This window comes from Lipophrys pholis (genome assembly GCF_963383615.2).
Source record: "Lipophrys pholis genome assembly, chromosome: 19".
NCBI lineage: Eukaryota > Metazoa > Chordata > Actinopteri > Blenniiformes > Blenniidae > Lipophrys > Lipophrys pholis.
This window is the reverse complement of record NC_137647.1, coordinates 2475158-2490622: the sequence shown is the minus strand read 5'-3', so window position 1 is coordinate 2490622 and position 15465 is coordinate 2475158. Positions and strand designations below refer to the sequence as shown.

At 41.3% G+C, this 15465-nt stretch overlaps 1 protein-coding gene across 1 annotated transcript; it reads right to left on the bottom strand.

Moving 5' to 3' along the window:
• Positions 1-98: 98 nt before the first annotated feature.
• Positions 99-14682, bottom strand: grap2a (GRB2 related adaptor protein 2a). The gene is made up of 8 exons (XM_080488206.1): positions 14618-14682; positions 9328-9440; positions 9163-9254; positions 6346-6465; positions 4010-4196; positions 3153-3269; positions 2875-2991; positions 99-1709 (listed from the first exon to the last, which is right to left on the bottom strand). The coding sequence occupies exons 2-8, from the start codon at positions 9403-9405 to the stop codon at positions 1530-1532; spliced, it is 891 nt and encodes a 296-aa protein (XP_080344332.1). The 5' UTR covers positions 9406-9440; positions 14618-14682; the 3' UTR covers positions 99-1529.
• Positions 14683-15465: the final 783 nt, after the last annotated feature.

The window sequence follows — 15465 nt, the reverse complement described above, 5'->3', positions numbered from 1 at the left end:
GTCTGTGCTTGCACACATTTTGAAATGAATTGATTAAAAAAATGCTCATTATAATAAAATGAGAAAAAATATTAGAATCGGAAAAGCAGCAGCAACAATAAGAGAAAAAGGCACTACTTTAATACAATAATGTATTTGTAATCCATTACTGTCATTCAACAAAGTAGTGGCAAGGTGTGAATTGTACTTGCATACGAGTAAGAGTATGCGCTTTAAGAATATTTATAAAAACATGTAAAAAAATATAACTTTAATTACAGTGACATGTAATTTGTAATCCATTACTTTCCAACTCCACATAGTGACTTACAATCTGGTGTAGGAACGTTTACACAACAACGTTTTCACGTGAAAACGGGAAAAACTTCCATAGAGTTGTGGGAGTCCGTTTACACGACAACGCTGCTGGGAGTCGCTGGAGACGAAGCTTTTTGAAAAAGCTCAGACTTTTCGTCTCCATGGAAACGGAACTTCTCTGGCCCTGCGCAGTCGTAAGTACATCGTTATGCACGCGTGCAAGAAGGATTCATTCGTGAATACGGCGTGTGCTTGCCACTAATGCAACCCTCTAGTGGCCGTACGGGAAAACTACATCTTCAAAACGTTGCTGCGTAAACGCTCAACTTTTTTGAAACAAAAACGCAAAAACGAAACGTTTTCACTTGAAACGGCCTCAGTGAACATTTGCTGGGATTATTTTTGCCTAAATAAATCGGAATTAACTTCTGGAGAACTTCAGGAGAAAGACAAAAATTAAGTGTACGATGTTTCACCACCGCGAGGGACGATCTGAACATCGTTCTGGGACAAAATCCTCCATCAAGCCTACATCCTTTTCCTCTGCTTCTACTTTGAAGAGCCAACTCTCCTGACTTCCTGTTTGGTTTTGGCTGAGTTTCTGAAGCCTTGACAGAATCAATAAATGTCACATGAAAAAAAAACATGACGGAGCAGGATGCGGCTCCGTTTACCTTCCCTTCAGTCCGTCAAGTCTCAACAAGAAACACCTTTATTCTGGAGTCAGTGTGACATCATTACATGGCCCGTCTAAAACATGAGGAGTCGACGTGATCAGCCAGGATCTGATCCATAAATAGCTGCAGTGGTGAAACCAGTGAAAGTTTCCGACGGGCCCGTTTGCGCCATTTCAAGTGAAAACACCCAAAAAACTTCTTGCGCTTTGAGTTTCCGTTTACACGACAACGCCGTTCGGAGTCCCTATAAAAGAAAACTTTTTGAGAACGCCGCCGACTCTGTCGCCATGGAAATGGTCCCGAGTAGATGGCGGAAGCGCTGCCACTGCACGGCCGTGGTAGCTAGTTCTTCTGCACATGCTCAGTAGAGCCAATCACAACAACGTCTCCTCCGTGGCGTCACGACTCCCCGTCCATATTCCCCCGGGACTTTCATTTTGACAGTCGCTGTAATAACGATCCAACTTGTTGGTCTGCCCATGTTCTGAAACGTTGTCGTGTAAACGGAGCCTCGGCCGGAGTGTCTTCAGGGAGAAAAGTTCTGGACGTTTCCTCCTACAGCAGCGTGGTGTAGTTGGCAGGAAACAGCCCGCTCTTCCCCCGCAGCCTCCCTTTCCACCAGGAGGCGTCGGAGCGGTCCAGAACCTCGATCACGTCGCCGGCGCAGAAGCCCAGCTCGTCCTCCTCCTCCGCCTTGAAGTCGTACACGGCCTTGACCTGCACCGCCGGCGCCCTCTGGGGGAGGAGAGCAGCAGTGAATATCTCACAAATCAATCACTGAAAAACATGAGTACCGTATTATCCGGACTATTCTGTGAGTCGACTGTAAGTTACGTTAGAAAGTTTGCTCCTCCGAGACCGAGGACTCGCTGGAAAGAATAACTATGAAAACATATTTGAACTGCAGTTCTAAAAAGTTTCATCTACGGTGCCCACTACCAAATATTCCAGACGATAAGGCCTTTTACACGACAACGATGCTCGGGAACGTGACTTTGTTTTCTGCCGTTGCCATGGAAACGGACATCGTTATCCAAAAAAATGTTTTCACTTGTCGTGTAAATGGGGTCTAAGTCACACCGTCTTTAGGTGTTTGGCTAAAATGTAAGAAGCAACTTAAATATTGTGATATACCAACAGTGGCCACTAGGTGTCACAGTATGACAACAGGAAGCCGCTACGGCGTCACAGAAAAACCTCCGTTGCTGCTGTATTTGACCGAGAGAGCAGGAAGTCTGTCTCGTGGAAGAAAAATGTCCACAACCAGAATTTCAAGTCAACATAAAAAAAAAACGAAAGAGAGCAGAAGAAAATTTGTGTGTCGCAGATTTCTAAAAATTATACCAGAAGAACCGTCAAACTAAAATGATTTCAGGAACAGAAAAAAGAAAAATTAAGAAAAAGCAAAAAGGGAAAACAAGAGAAATAAACAGAATAATGATTGTTAAAGAAAAAAGGGAAAAAGAAATTAGAAAAAAATGATTAAGAACAAAAAAAAAAATTGGAAAAAATGTAAAAAAAAAAATAAAACAATAAAAAAAAATATATGAAATATAACTGAATCGTACCTATGACCTTTTTTTGAATGCAACCTCAGTTTTTGTATGTATCGCAATTTTTTATCTAGTTATTTTTTTTAAAAATGTTTTAACTTTCTTAATTTCAGATGATTAACATGTTTTGCGGCTCCAGACAAACTTCATGTGGTGGAAAATCCTGAACTCGGCTGGTTTGGTCATACAGGTTACAGGTTACAGACCACCAGGTTACAGACCACCAGGTTACAGACCACCAGGTCACGATGTTGGTCAACTTGGATGTTTCAGCCTTAAGTTCCTAAACGTGAGCGACCCCTGCTGGCCACCCAGTCGCGGCAGCATGCGGAGGGCAGCAGGCTGACCTGGGGGAGGGGCATCGTCTCAAAGGTCCTGCGGGGGGCAAAGGCCGAGCTGACGGGGCTGCTCCGCCCCGTGTGGCCGATGGTGTGAGCTCGCTCCTCCAGTCCCACCTTGTTGAGCTGGAAATGATTAGAAACACAGAGACGGTCCGGGACTTTTAGCAAACTGACGGCATAACGGCGAAGACTTCAAGCAATAAAACCCCCGTGAAGATGCTTAAACTACTGGATCATTATAAACAGAGGCGTTCTCAGAGGGAAAGGTCAAAGGTCAAAGGTACCAGCTGGCTGTGCGGCTGGTCTGAAGCTCTGCGCGGTCCGGCGGCGGCGGCAGCGGCGGCGGCGGCGGTGGATGCCGCTGCTGCGTTACGCTGTTCAGGTAAACTTGCTCTTTTTACCTGCGGACAGGAAACACAGAGCTGAACAAACAGAAGCACTTCCTGTCGAGCTCAGCTCAGGAAAACATTAATGAATATTCAAACACTAATTAATCACATTATTAAATTGATTGATTTTTATATTTTGTTGGTTGGTTGGTTGGTTAATTGAGTTTATATGTCGGTTGGTTGGTTAGTCAGTTGGTATGCCAGTCAATTAATGGATCTGTTAGTTGGTTGGTCTATTAAATTATTGATATGTAGGCTAGTCGGTTCGTTAACTAATTGATAAGTTCGTTGATTGGTTGGTTGGTTGGTTGGTTGGTTGGTTGGTTGTTTGGCCAATTACTTAACTAATAAGTCAGTTAGTTGGTTAATTGATTTGATATGTTGGTTGGTTGTTAAGCCAGTCGATTACTTGATCTGTTGTTGGTCTAGAAATGATCAATAGTTGGTTGGTTAATTGATTGATTGATTGATTGGTTTGTTGTTGGTTGGTAAGCCAATCGATTAGCTGATCTGTTAGTTTGTTGGTTGATTATTTGATTCTCTATAATCGATTTGAACCTTCAGACGAGGCTGTTATGGCCCGTTCGGAATCTAATACAATAAATTGTGTATTTGATGAAAAGTACTCAACATTTCAAATGTTAAAAAAGTATTTCTGTTGGCGAGAGCGAAGAATACTTTAACTTCAACATAAAGTAAAGTGAATGAATGTGGTGAAACACGTCTCCTCTCTGAACCGTGAAGCGTCGTACCGGCGCCGCGGCGGGAGTCCGGCTGCCTGAGCCGCCGTCGTTGAGGTAGATCTCTCTGGTTTTGGAGATGGACTTGGTTTTGTAAAACTCCACCAGCTTGTTGAGCGACGTGAACTTCTCCGACCACAGGAAGTACTGGCCCTTGTTGTCCCGCATCACCTTGAAGTGCTGGACGTCGTTCTCGTGTCTGAAGACAGGCGAAGGGTCAAGGGCAGGTTCGTTTCAGTTTTTTTTTTAAATAAATAAAGGAAATATCCCGATAAATGTAATTTCATAATTCTGACTTTTAAGGACTTATTTAAATTTGTAATTTCAATTGTTTGTGCTGTTTCTTCTTTTTTTTTACTATGACCTTGTAATACTTTGAGATTTTTTAAAAATGAAAATTGGTTTATAATTAAATTAAATTAAATTAAATTAAATTAAATTAAATTAAATTAAATTAAATTAAATTAAATTAAATTAAATTAAATTTAATTTAATTTAATTTAATTTTATTCTATTTAATTTTATTCTATTTAATTTTATTCATTTCAGGTATGTGGCATTATCATTATTATTTTGATTTTTTTTTTAAAAGAAGCCAACTTTACTTTAGTTTCCTGCCCATTAAAACCAGATTTCCCTCCAGAACTGAAACCCTCTGACCTGGTGGATGAACATTTCATTAAAAAAGTGAAGAAAAAAAACACCCAGAAAGAAGAACTACTGATAAACGTGCTCAGATTAAATCTGTTTCCTCTGTTAGACTGCCCTCTAGTGGTCACCGTCGACAATTACAACGGTTGTGTCACGTGTGCGAGGTTTGCAAATTTAAAAAAAAAAAAAAAATGCAATTGAGTAATTCTGCAAGAAAAACTTCTGAAATATAAATAAATGAATTCCAAATGTAATTTATCAACAATTTACCAAAATCCAGGTGTACTTTGTTTTTATTTGTTTATTATTATTATAACGCCAATCAACACAATTTTATTGATCTTTATATCTCAAATATGCATTTTTATGATGATGGGATATTTAAGGATTAGTGGTTGCCTGAGCACAAATCTGTTAAGAAAAACGAACGCAAAACTTCCTCCCACAAACTGATTTAACTTCAGATTATAGGGCATCTTCCTCCTCGAACTGATATAACTTCTCTCACATCCAGATTAAGAAGAACTTCAGTATTATATCGATAAAAACCATCTCATTTCTGAACATGAACGGTTGTTATCACAGCTCCTGACTCGTCGCTGCGGCAACACGCCACGTTCTCGCGGTCGGACCGAGGGTGTCGGCGCCCAGATTAACTCCCTGGGTGAAGTTTACGTCTGTGCTTGTGAAGCACTTGTGCAGTTTGCAGCCGACAGCTGTTGAGTCACAGCAGCTCTTCTTAAAGGGAAACCCCACCAACAGTCAGTCCAGCCTCAAACTAGAAGCCGTCCTCTTTACACTCGCTCTGAACGACAGCGACGACAGCAACAAGCATGAAATCCTTCCCCAGTTTCAGCATGTACAGGGTGAAACAGGGCCTGTATCAGTGATCGTTGGCGGTTTTACATTAACAGGAACTAATTCCTCTTCCTGGTTAATCTCTTATCAGACTCGGTCCAAGAGGAGGAAGTTGACGTCTGCACACAGACCTCACTTCAGGGGATTTTGAGTGAGTGTTTGATGGGAAGCTGGCCTGTTTCGTGGCTCCGACCTCTTATTTTATTTTATTTTATTTTAGTTCATTTGAGGATTTCCCCATTTCAGAGGAGTCCAATGCGTCTTTATTTATAAAGCGGTAACCAAATTACATGAATAAAATAAGCGGAACACACATTAATATCCACGTCTTACATGCTCACGGGGATGCGGGAATAAAAACATTTAAAAAAAACTTGTCAGACATCTCGGTCTCAGTTGCCTGACAGTTGGTCAAAGTTGCGAGGATTTGTTAAAGTCGCAGGCTGCGATTTGCGTTAATAGTTGCGATGGCAACCTGGAGGGACTGAACAAAAAACGTACAAACTTTGAGTCCATCCAGACTTTACTTTCATCGACAGGCTTTTATAAATCTGACTCCCATCTGCGAAAATAAACGCTGTGCTTCGTAAATGTGAGCTAAAGAGGAGCGGGCTAAAGAGGAGCGGGCTAAAGAGGAGCGGGCTAAAGAGGAGCGGGCTAAAGAGGAGCGGGCCAAAGGCTGCGCCCTGCGGAACACCACCAGCAGACGCACAGTCATCAAGACTCGATCTGCCAGTACAGATGATGATTAGGTTTTATTAAGGTTCCTCCGACTTTTGTTTCCGTTCGTTCTTTCACCCGAACGTGCCAGCGTTAGCGGCTAGCCGGCGGACACTCACTTGACGGAGATGGAGAAGTCGTTGGGCGAACTCTGGCAGCCTCGGATGACGAAGGCGCCCACGTCTTTGTTTCGTAGGAGATCCTCCGCCGAGCTGCGACTGGCGTCCTCCTGGAACCACCTGAAGGCATCGTACAGCACGTTAGCCGCTAGCCAAACGTTAACGACACGACGTGTCACTGAAACCAAAATACTTAAATATGAATTCAGCTTTGTGTGCGAGATTGTTGCGTAACTGTCGTGTAACCGCTGAATCAGACTCAGGGTGTGTCCCAATAGTCCCTCCTATCTCCCAATAGTCCCTCCTATCTCCCAATAGTCCCTCCTATCTCCCAATAGTCCCTCCTATCTCCCAATAGTCCCTCCTATCTCCTAACAGTCCCTCTTATCTCCTAATAGTCCCTCCTATCTCCTAACAGTCCCTCTTATCTCCTAATAGTCCCTCCTATCTCCTAATAGTCCCTCTTATCTCCTCCTATCTCCCAATAGTCCCTCCTATCTCCCAATAGTCCCTCCTATCTCCTAACAGTCCCTCTTATCTCCTCCTATCTCCCAATAGTCCCTCCTATCTCCCAATAGTCCCTCCTATCTCCTAACAGTCCCTCCTATCACCTAACAGTCCATCCTATCTCCTAACAGTCCCTCCTATCTCCTAATAGTCCCTCCTATCTCCTAATAGTCCCTCCTATCTCCTCCTATCTCCTAACAGTCCCTCCTATCTCCTAACAGTCCCTCCTATCTCCTCCTATCTCCTACCAGTCCCTCCTATCTCCTAATAGTCCCTCCTATCTCCTCCTATTTCCTAACAGTCCCTCCTATCTCCTCCTATCTCCTACCAGTCCCTCCTATCTCCTAATAGTCCCTCCTATCTCCTCCTATCTCCTAACAGTCCCTCCTATCTCCTCCTATCTCCTACCAGTCCCTCCTATCTCCTAATAGTCCCTCCTATCTCCTCCTATCTCCTAACAGTCCCTCCTATCTGCTAATAGTCCCTGCTATCTCCCAACAGTCCCTCCTATCTCCTAACAGTCCCTCCTATCTGCTAACAGTCCCTCCTATCTCCTAACAGTCCCTCCTATCTCCTTTCCTATCCACTTCTCCTCCTCCAATGAGGTTCTAAAGGAGGTTCAATGCTTCCTTTAGAACCTCCTTTAGCCTAGGAACCACTGATGCTTCCTTTAGAACCTCCTTTAGCCGAGGAACCACTGATGCTTCCTTTAGAACCTCCTTTAGCCGAGGAACCACTGATGCTTCCTTTACCAAAGGAGACCAGATCATGTTCCACCACAATTCCTTGCAGCGACAACATTTAAAGGAACGAGCTCATCGGAGCGTTCAGGGAAACTCAGGAAGACTGAAAAAGGAGCAGATCATGTAAGTTACCGAAGCAATAATCTGCCTAGAACAACTTGAAATCATCTAGAACCCAGATCCCAACTAGGAATGTTCTGGATGTTGTAGAACCAACACAGTAAAGTCCAGTTTCTGTGCAGCCTCTTCTCACTCTGATTGGTTCTTTGTTCACCGGGCAGCCGTTTCCCTTTAGTTCCTCTTTTCCTTTGATTTACATTCAAACCTTCAGATATTTGACTTTATATCAGAGGTTAGAAGAGGAAAGTGAGAGGAATTTGCTTTTTGTCGTCCATTTTCAGAAATTTGTAGTTTTTTCACCACAGCAGACGTCACTAACTTTCACCGCCGTTGGATTATTAAGCCACCTAGTGGAAGTGCAGTCGTATTGTCAAAACTACGTGATCACCTTTCCTTAACTCCTTTAGGAAGCCTCCTAACACCTTTCACTAACTCCTTTAGGAAGCCTCCTAACACCTTTCACTAACTCCTTTAGGAAGCCTCCTAACACCTTTCCTTAACTCCTTTAGGAAGCCTCCTAACACCTTTCCTAACTCCTTTAGGAAGCCTCCTAACACCTCCTTTTAGAAGCCACCTAACACCTTTCCTTAACTCCTTTAGGAAGCCTCCTAACACCTTTCCTAACTCCTTTAGGAAGCCTCCTAACACCTCCTTTAAGAAGCCTCCTAACACCTTTCCTTAACTCCTTTAGGAAGCCTCCTAACACCTTTCCTAACTCCTTTAGGAAGCCTCCTAACACCTCCTTTAGGAAGCCTCCTAACACCTCCTTTAAGAAGCCTCCTAACACCTTTCCTTAACTCCCTTAGGAAGCCTCCTAACACCTTTCACTAACTCCTTTTAGAAGCCTCCTAACACCTTTCCTTAACTCCTTTTAGAAGCCTCCTAACACCTTTCACTAACTCCTTTAGGAAGCCTCCTAACAACTTTCCTAACTCCTTTAGGAAGCCTCCTAACACCTTTCCTTAACTCCTTTAGGAAGCCTCCTAACACCTCCTTTTAGAAGCCACGTAACACCTTTCCTTAACTCCTTTAGGAAGCCTCCTAACACCTTTCCTAACTCCTTTAGGAAGCCTCCTAACACCTCCTTTAGGAAGCCTCCTAACACCTTTCCTTAACTCCCTTAGGAAGCCTCCTAACACCTTTCACTAACTCCTTTAGGAAGCCTCCTAACACCTTTCCTTAACTCCTTTAGGAAGCCTCCTAACACCTTTCACTAACTCCTTTAGGAAGCCTCCTAACACCTTTCCTAACTCCTTTAGGAAGCCTCCTAACACCTCCTTTAGGAAGCCTCCTAACACCTTTCCTTAACTCCTTTAGGAAGCCTCCTAACACCTTTCCCTAACCCCGTGACATCATCCACGGGGTTAAGGAAAAGAGGCTAGGAAAGGAGAGAGGAGGGAGTGTTAGGACGCAGCCTTAGTTTTCCAGAATCCCGTCAGCGTCTCACCCCGGCATCTGCATGTCAATGTAGTTCTTCGGTATGAATCCCTCCCGTCCGTTCATTTCCGCCCAGCACCACTCGTCCTGCAGGTTCAGGAGCTGAAAGCAGAAGACGGGCGGCGTTAAACCGCTGAAATCCTCGCTGGCCTGCGGCTCTGGCTTCTGCTCGCACCTTCATGATGTCTCCCTTCCGGAAGCTCAGCTCGTCGTCTTGCGACATGGTGAAGTCGTACTTTCCTCTGGCCTCCATCGGGAGCAGAGAGTGAAGAGAAGACCGGCGTTCGTCTGCAGGGAGGAAGAGAAATACAGGAAATGAAGCTGCATGAATTCAGTTCTTCAGCAGAAAGTAGAAAAGGTTTCCGCTGCGGCGGTTTGGTGTTTACAGACGCAAATCTGAACTTTGAGGGCAGAAAGAGTTTCTCAACACACTGACGACCGTCGTCCTATTGGACGGCTCAAAGTACTGCGCAAAGCTCAAACACAGGTTCTTACACTTTTAAACACAAACGAGTCATTAGGGAAACTGCGTAAAGTTGAAAATACTGAAAGTTATCACAACGTTTAACTGGTAAAGTGACATTTCAAAAGGCTTTTTGGTTTCTCCTCAAAAAACTGTATTATCCCCCCAAAAACCATTAAATCCCTCCGATCACAAGGTGATTGGTGTTTTTCTGGGTCAAATATTTCGATTGATTTTAACAAAATTAGTAACAATATTTTTTATAATATTTAATAATAATTATAATATAATAATCAAAAAAGAATTCTGGGTCAAAAATTTCGATTGATTTTAACAAAATTAGTAACAATATTTTTTTTATAATATTTAATAATAATTATAATATAATAATTTAAAACAATTCTGGGTCAAATATTTTGATTGATTTTTATATTATTAGTATCAATAATTTTATAATTATCAATTTAATATATTAATATTAAATCACATGGTCAATGATTGTTATGGGTGAAATATTATGATCGATTTTTTATATTATAAATATTATTTGTATAACATTTTTTTATATTATAGTGCAAATATAAATATAATAACAAGATATTGTAATATAATAAATAAACTTAAAATTCTTAACTATTCAGATTTTCTCTGTACAGAAACAAAACAAGGACAGTGGTGATCTCTATAATGTGTTGACTTTGTCACATTTGAAAATATGATTTCTTTTAACACCCAAACAACTCAGGCCGTCACACTCGAGTATCGACGAGCACCGAACACAAAAAAAGGACGAGAAAGAGAGTTTGGAAGCGAATAAGGATCAAAAATCTATTTGAAATGTATTAACAGAAATGCCTTTTCATTTTCACATTATAACTGCATTTTCTGACTCACAAATAAAATTGGTAATCAATGAACTATGCACAGCGCCTCCTAGAGGCTACTGATGGCGAAGAAGAACATGAAAATGCAGTTTGGATGATTTAAGTTTATTTATGAAGATTATGATTTTCTTCTGAAAATCATATCTTACAAGTCCTTTTCCTTTTAATTTGAATTAAGTCAAAAAAATTAAGTCATTAATTTTATTCATAATTCCAAAAATGCAGAACCAAACATGCTTTTATTTGACATTTAGATTCTCTTTCAATGTGAAGAAAACTGTTCCTCATCCAGCTGTTCCTCACTCGAACGTTCTGAAAACGGAAACAAACTAGGATTTTAAAACCTTTAATTCCACAACTAGTCGTTGATTCACGAAAAACCTCCTTGCGACATTTCTTCTTCTTCTTTTTTTTTTTTTTTACCTTTCTAGAAACGGCAAAATGAGACCAAGAGGAAGACGAAGATTGAAAACTTACGGGGGATGGGCTGACAGCTCAGTAAATTCGAGTAAAATACAGAGTTCACTGATGCGTGTGGGAGAATTCACAAATCAGCGTTGGTCCCTATAGGTTATGTTAACCTCGTGTGAAAGACGCTTCAGCATCTGATCAGTTCGTTCTTTTATTCTGTGCTTCGATTGGTTGGTTTAATTGACGTAGGTCGGAGGCCCCGCCCACACGACCATGTAAAAAGAACAAATACTTTTCATATATCAATAATGTCATTTATATGCAGTCCCACTGAGAAACAAATGGTCCAAAGGACGTCGTCTCTATATGTCCAGAAAGCGTCCAATAGTAACGCTACAATAGTAACGCAACAATAGTAACGCTACAATAGTAACGCAACAATAGTAACGCTACAATAGTGAGGCTACAATAGTAACGCTACAATAGTAATGCAACAATAGTAACGCTACAATAGTGAGGCTACAATAGTAACGCAACAATAGTAATGCAACAATAGTAACGCTACAATAGTGAGGCTACAATAGTAACGCTACAATAGTAACGCAACAATAGTAACGCTACAATAGTGATGCAACATAGTAATGCAACAATAGTGAGGCTACAATAGTGAGGCTACAATAGTAACGCTACAATAGTAACGCTACAATAGTGACACTACAATAGTGAGGCTACAATAGTAATGCAACAATAGTGACGCAACAATAGTAATGCAACAATAGTGAGGCTACAATAGTAACGCTACAATAGTAACGCTACAATAGTGACGCTACAATAGTAACGCTACAATAGTAACGCTACAATAGTGACGCTACAATAGTAACGCTACAATAGTAACGCTACAATAGTAATGCAACAATAGTGAGGCTACAATAGTGACGCTACAATAGTGAGGCTCCAATAGTGAGGCTACAATAGTGACGCTACAATAGTGACGCTACAATAGTGAGGCTACAATAGTGACGCTACAATAGTGACGCTACAATAGTGAAGCTACAATAGTAACGCTACAATAGTAACGCTACAATAGTGAGGCTACAATAGTGAGGCTACAATAGTGAGGCTACAATAGTGACGCTACAATAGTGACGCTACAATAGTAACACTACAATAGTGACGCTACAATAGTGAAGCTACAATAGTAACGCTACAATAGTGACGCTACAATAGTAACGCTACAATAGTGACGCTACAATAGTGATGCTACAATAGTAACGCTACAATAGTAATGCAACAATAGTGACGCTACAATAGTGAAGCTACAATAGTGAGGCTACAATAGTAACATTACAATAGCAACGCAACAATAGTAATGCTACTATATAAACGCTACTATAGTAACACAGTGACTTTAATTAGTCATTTTAATCTGATTGCTGGTTTGGAATTAGATTAGATTAGATTACATGTTACTGATGGTCATATGAGAGTAAAGCCTTAGTAATTAACGTGTTACCGGCCTCACTGTCCAATATTGGACCAACACTGATGGCGGTCAATAGTTGCAGAAAAAGTTAAAGGAGTCGTCTTCGCGCGGCTGGAGGGAACTCGCGGGTGTTTTCCTTTTTTTCTTCTTCTCTTGCTGCGATACTTTCACCTCACAGAACAAAGTCTGCAGAGCTGCAGAAACGAAGCGGAGGCAGAGCGCTCTTATTCACGATTCCCCACCACTTCCTTCGCTCGCTAACCACAAACAGAGCGAAGCTTCAACTCAGCGTTGGAGGGAACGACACCAGCAGCGGCGCCCACAGTGCAGGATACAGTGACGGCCGTCACACAACCCCAACTCCTTCACTGCCAACTGGATTTAATCGCCTCTTACTGTCGTCTGGAGGCGAAGGGAGAAGTGCAGCTCTTCCTAATTCCAAAATAAATCAAGAAAGGAAGTTTTCCACTTCCTTTTGCAGCGTTGCAGTGACCGCAGTACTCAGTTACTGTCTGAGCAAACCAACAGAGCAGCCGGCAGCAACCTTCATGACCAAGAGAGCCGTTTTCACCATTTTACACCAAAATAAAATGTGTCTGGAGCCACAGAAGAGGTTATTAATCTGAACTAACAAGTTAAAATATGAATATTGTTATACATGCAATATAAAGTGACATGAATGAAGAGTTACAGCCACAATTTAGATCGGTTTTATTACATTTCTGTGCTTTTGTGGCCATTTTCTTTTTAAGTTTTTCTTCAATAGATTTTCCCGCTTTAATCATTTTATACATCGAGGCTATTTTTAATCCTCTTTAGCGTTTTAGCTGTTTTCAGCCGCTGAACCTTTTCCTGAATGATAGAGCAGGTTCATACAAGCTATTCTTTTCTTTTTTCCTTTTTGTCTTCTTTCCTCTTTATTTTTATTCCATTTTCTTTTTATCCGTTTTCCTTTTTTATATCTTTTTGTTCTTATTTTCTTCCTTTTTGTCTTTATTTTTCTTCCATTTTCTCTTTATGTATTTTCCTTTTTTTTATCTTTTTCACCTATTTCTCCCTTTTCTTTCCTTTTTATCTTTATTCTTTTTAATCTTTTTTTCTTTTTCTTGCATTACCCTTTGTTTATCTTTATTAATTTTAATTTATTTTTTCTTTTCATCAAAGCTATGACATTCTTCACCGTCATATCATATTTATCTGTATCTATGCTGGAGATTAGACGGTTATCTAACGTCAGCGTGGAAGGCAAATTACATGAAAATGAAAAACGACAATGTTTTCTTACAAATAAATATGCAAACAAAAAAACGAATAACACCTTCATGGGGCCGCTACGGAGCAGCTGAAGAGCCACATGTGGCTCCAGAGCCGCCGGTTTCAGACCCCTGGAATGAACTTCTAATTTAAGTCGACGATTGATGAGATCTAGAAGTAAAAACCGAAAAGCAAAAGCGATTCTGAGACGTTAAAGAGACACTAGTGACATTTTGCTCCCTTCGGTCTCACCTGCTTCAAACAAGACCATGAAATAAACACAGGAAATTCATCTCACAACAAAGTAAGAGCAACATTAGCAAGAAGGGAAATTCTGAATAAATAAACTTCAGTAGATGTTAATTGTTTGTTTTTCCAGGATCTCCGTTCGTCGTACTGTTGTTTCCGAGGTCCAGAAAGTCAAACCTGCATTACTTGATACTCATAGATCACTCAGAAGATTTATGAAAATCACCAACACGGAGACGTTCACCATCAAAACACACAAACAAAATAAACAAATGGAAATAAGTTCTCCTGATTCACAACTGCTTCCCTCAGTTTTCTCTGGAGAACTGCTCTCCCCCATTGGAGAGGTATTTGATAGAAGCTTTCTACTAGATCTACTTTCAGATGTTTGTTTGTTGCAGTTGTCAGATTCTGTTGTGACGATTCAGAGATAAGAGGTGAAATAAAAAGGTGTTTTTCCATCATTCTGACCTGCTTCACTCTGTCGCCTTTCAAAAACCTGCACTGAAAACTGAGACTGAAAAAAAAACCCACCTCACATGAAAGACAGTTTACACCCAGAAGGAAGATTACTACCCAGAAAGTCAAACTGGTTGATGAAGGAGGGAGAAGTGAGAGAGAGGGGGGGGGGGGGGGGGGGGGGAGAGGAAGAGGACAAACTAAAAGCAGTTCTGTCCATCAGCGAGCTTTAATCTCCCCAGATTAAGAGGTTGGGGTTTACCTGTCCTCAGGTGCAGCTGTGACTTTGTCCTCAGAGTGTCCCTCCAAACATCTTCAGAATGAAAGAAGCTCAAATCACAGAGACGGAGGAACGTTGAGTCTCCGCCCTGAAGGAGAAACGCCTCTGAACTCCTCCCGTTCAAACGGCCTGCAAGCTTGAGGGGGGCGCCCCCTGCTGGCAGCGCCTGCTTCTGACACCACCTGCTCACTGCTTCCCTCATTTATTGTCGCTTTGGTGTTTGTTTGTTCAGTAGGTTGCTTGTTTGTTCGTTAGTTTAGTGATTATTGTTTGTGTAGTGTTTGTTGGTTGTTTGCTTAGTGGTTTGCTTGTTTGTTTGTGTGTTTTAGTGTTTGTGTGACGTTGGTTTGGAGTTTGTTGTTTGTGTAGTGTGACGTTGGTTTGTTAATTTGTTTGGTGTTGGTTTGTTTGTTTTTTGCCTTTGACTGGTTTGTTTATTGTTTGATGTGTTGTTTGTCTGTTTATAACATTGTTATATATCATAAATATCTTTGTATAGAATACAAACGGGTCTTTTCTTACCTGCTGTTTGATGTGTTTTTCCTCAGAATCTGTTTCCTCGTGAAAAATATGGTTTTTTAAACTTTTATTAGAATTCATGTTTGTTTGTTTTTTTTATGTGTTTTCGGGTTGTTTGTTTGTGAGTGTCTGCAAGCTTCATGACGGCTGAAGAACTGGAGCAGGAAGCTTTGCAGAGAAGAGGTTTGACCTGAATGTGCGACGCTGCAGGAGGATTTCACTCACATCCGCCACAACAACACAGCGAGACCTGAGAGAAAACAACTCCTCCCTTTTCACTCAGTCGCAGAGGAAATAACCTAACTTTTTTT

Excerpts from the sequence above, each read along its gene's own strand:
- grap2a (XM_080488206.1), bottom strand. The coding sequence starts at position 9,405 with ATGGAGGCCAGAGGAAAGTACGACTTCACCATGTCGCAAGACGACGAG. Across the intron at positions 3,270-4,009 it reads GGACTCCCGCCGCGGCGCCG|GTAAAAAGAGCAAGTTTACC; the intron begins GTACGACGCTTC and ends TCCTGTCCGCAG. Across the intron at positions 2,992-3,152 it reads ACCAGCCGCACAGCCAGCTG|CTCAACAAGGTGGGACTGGA; the intron begins GTACCTTTGACC and ends AATCATTTCCAG.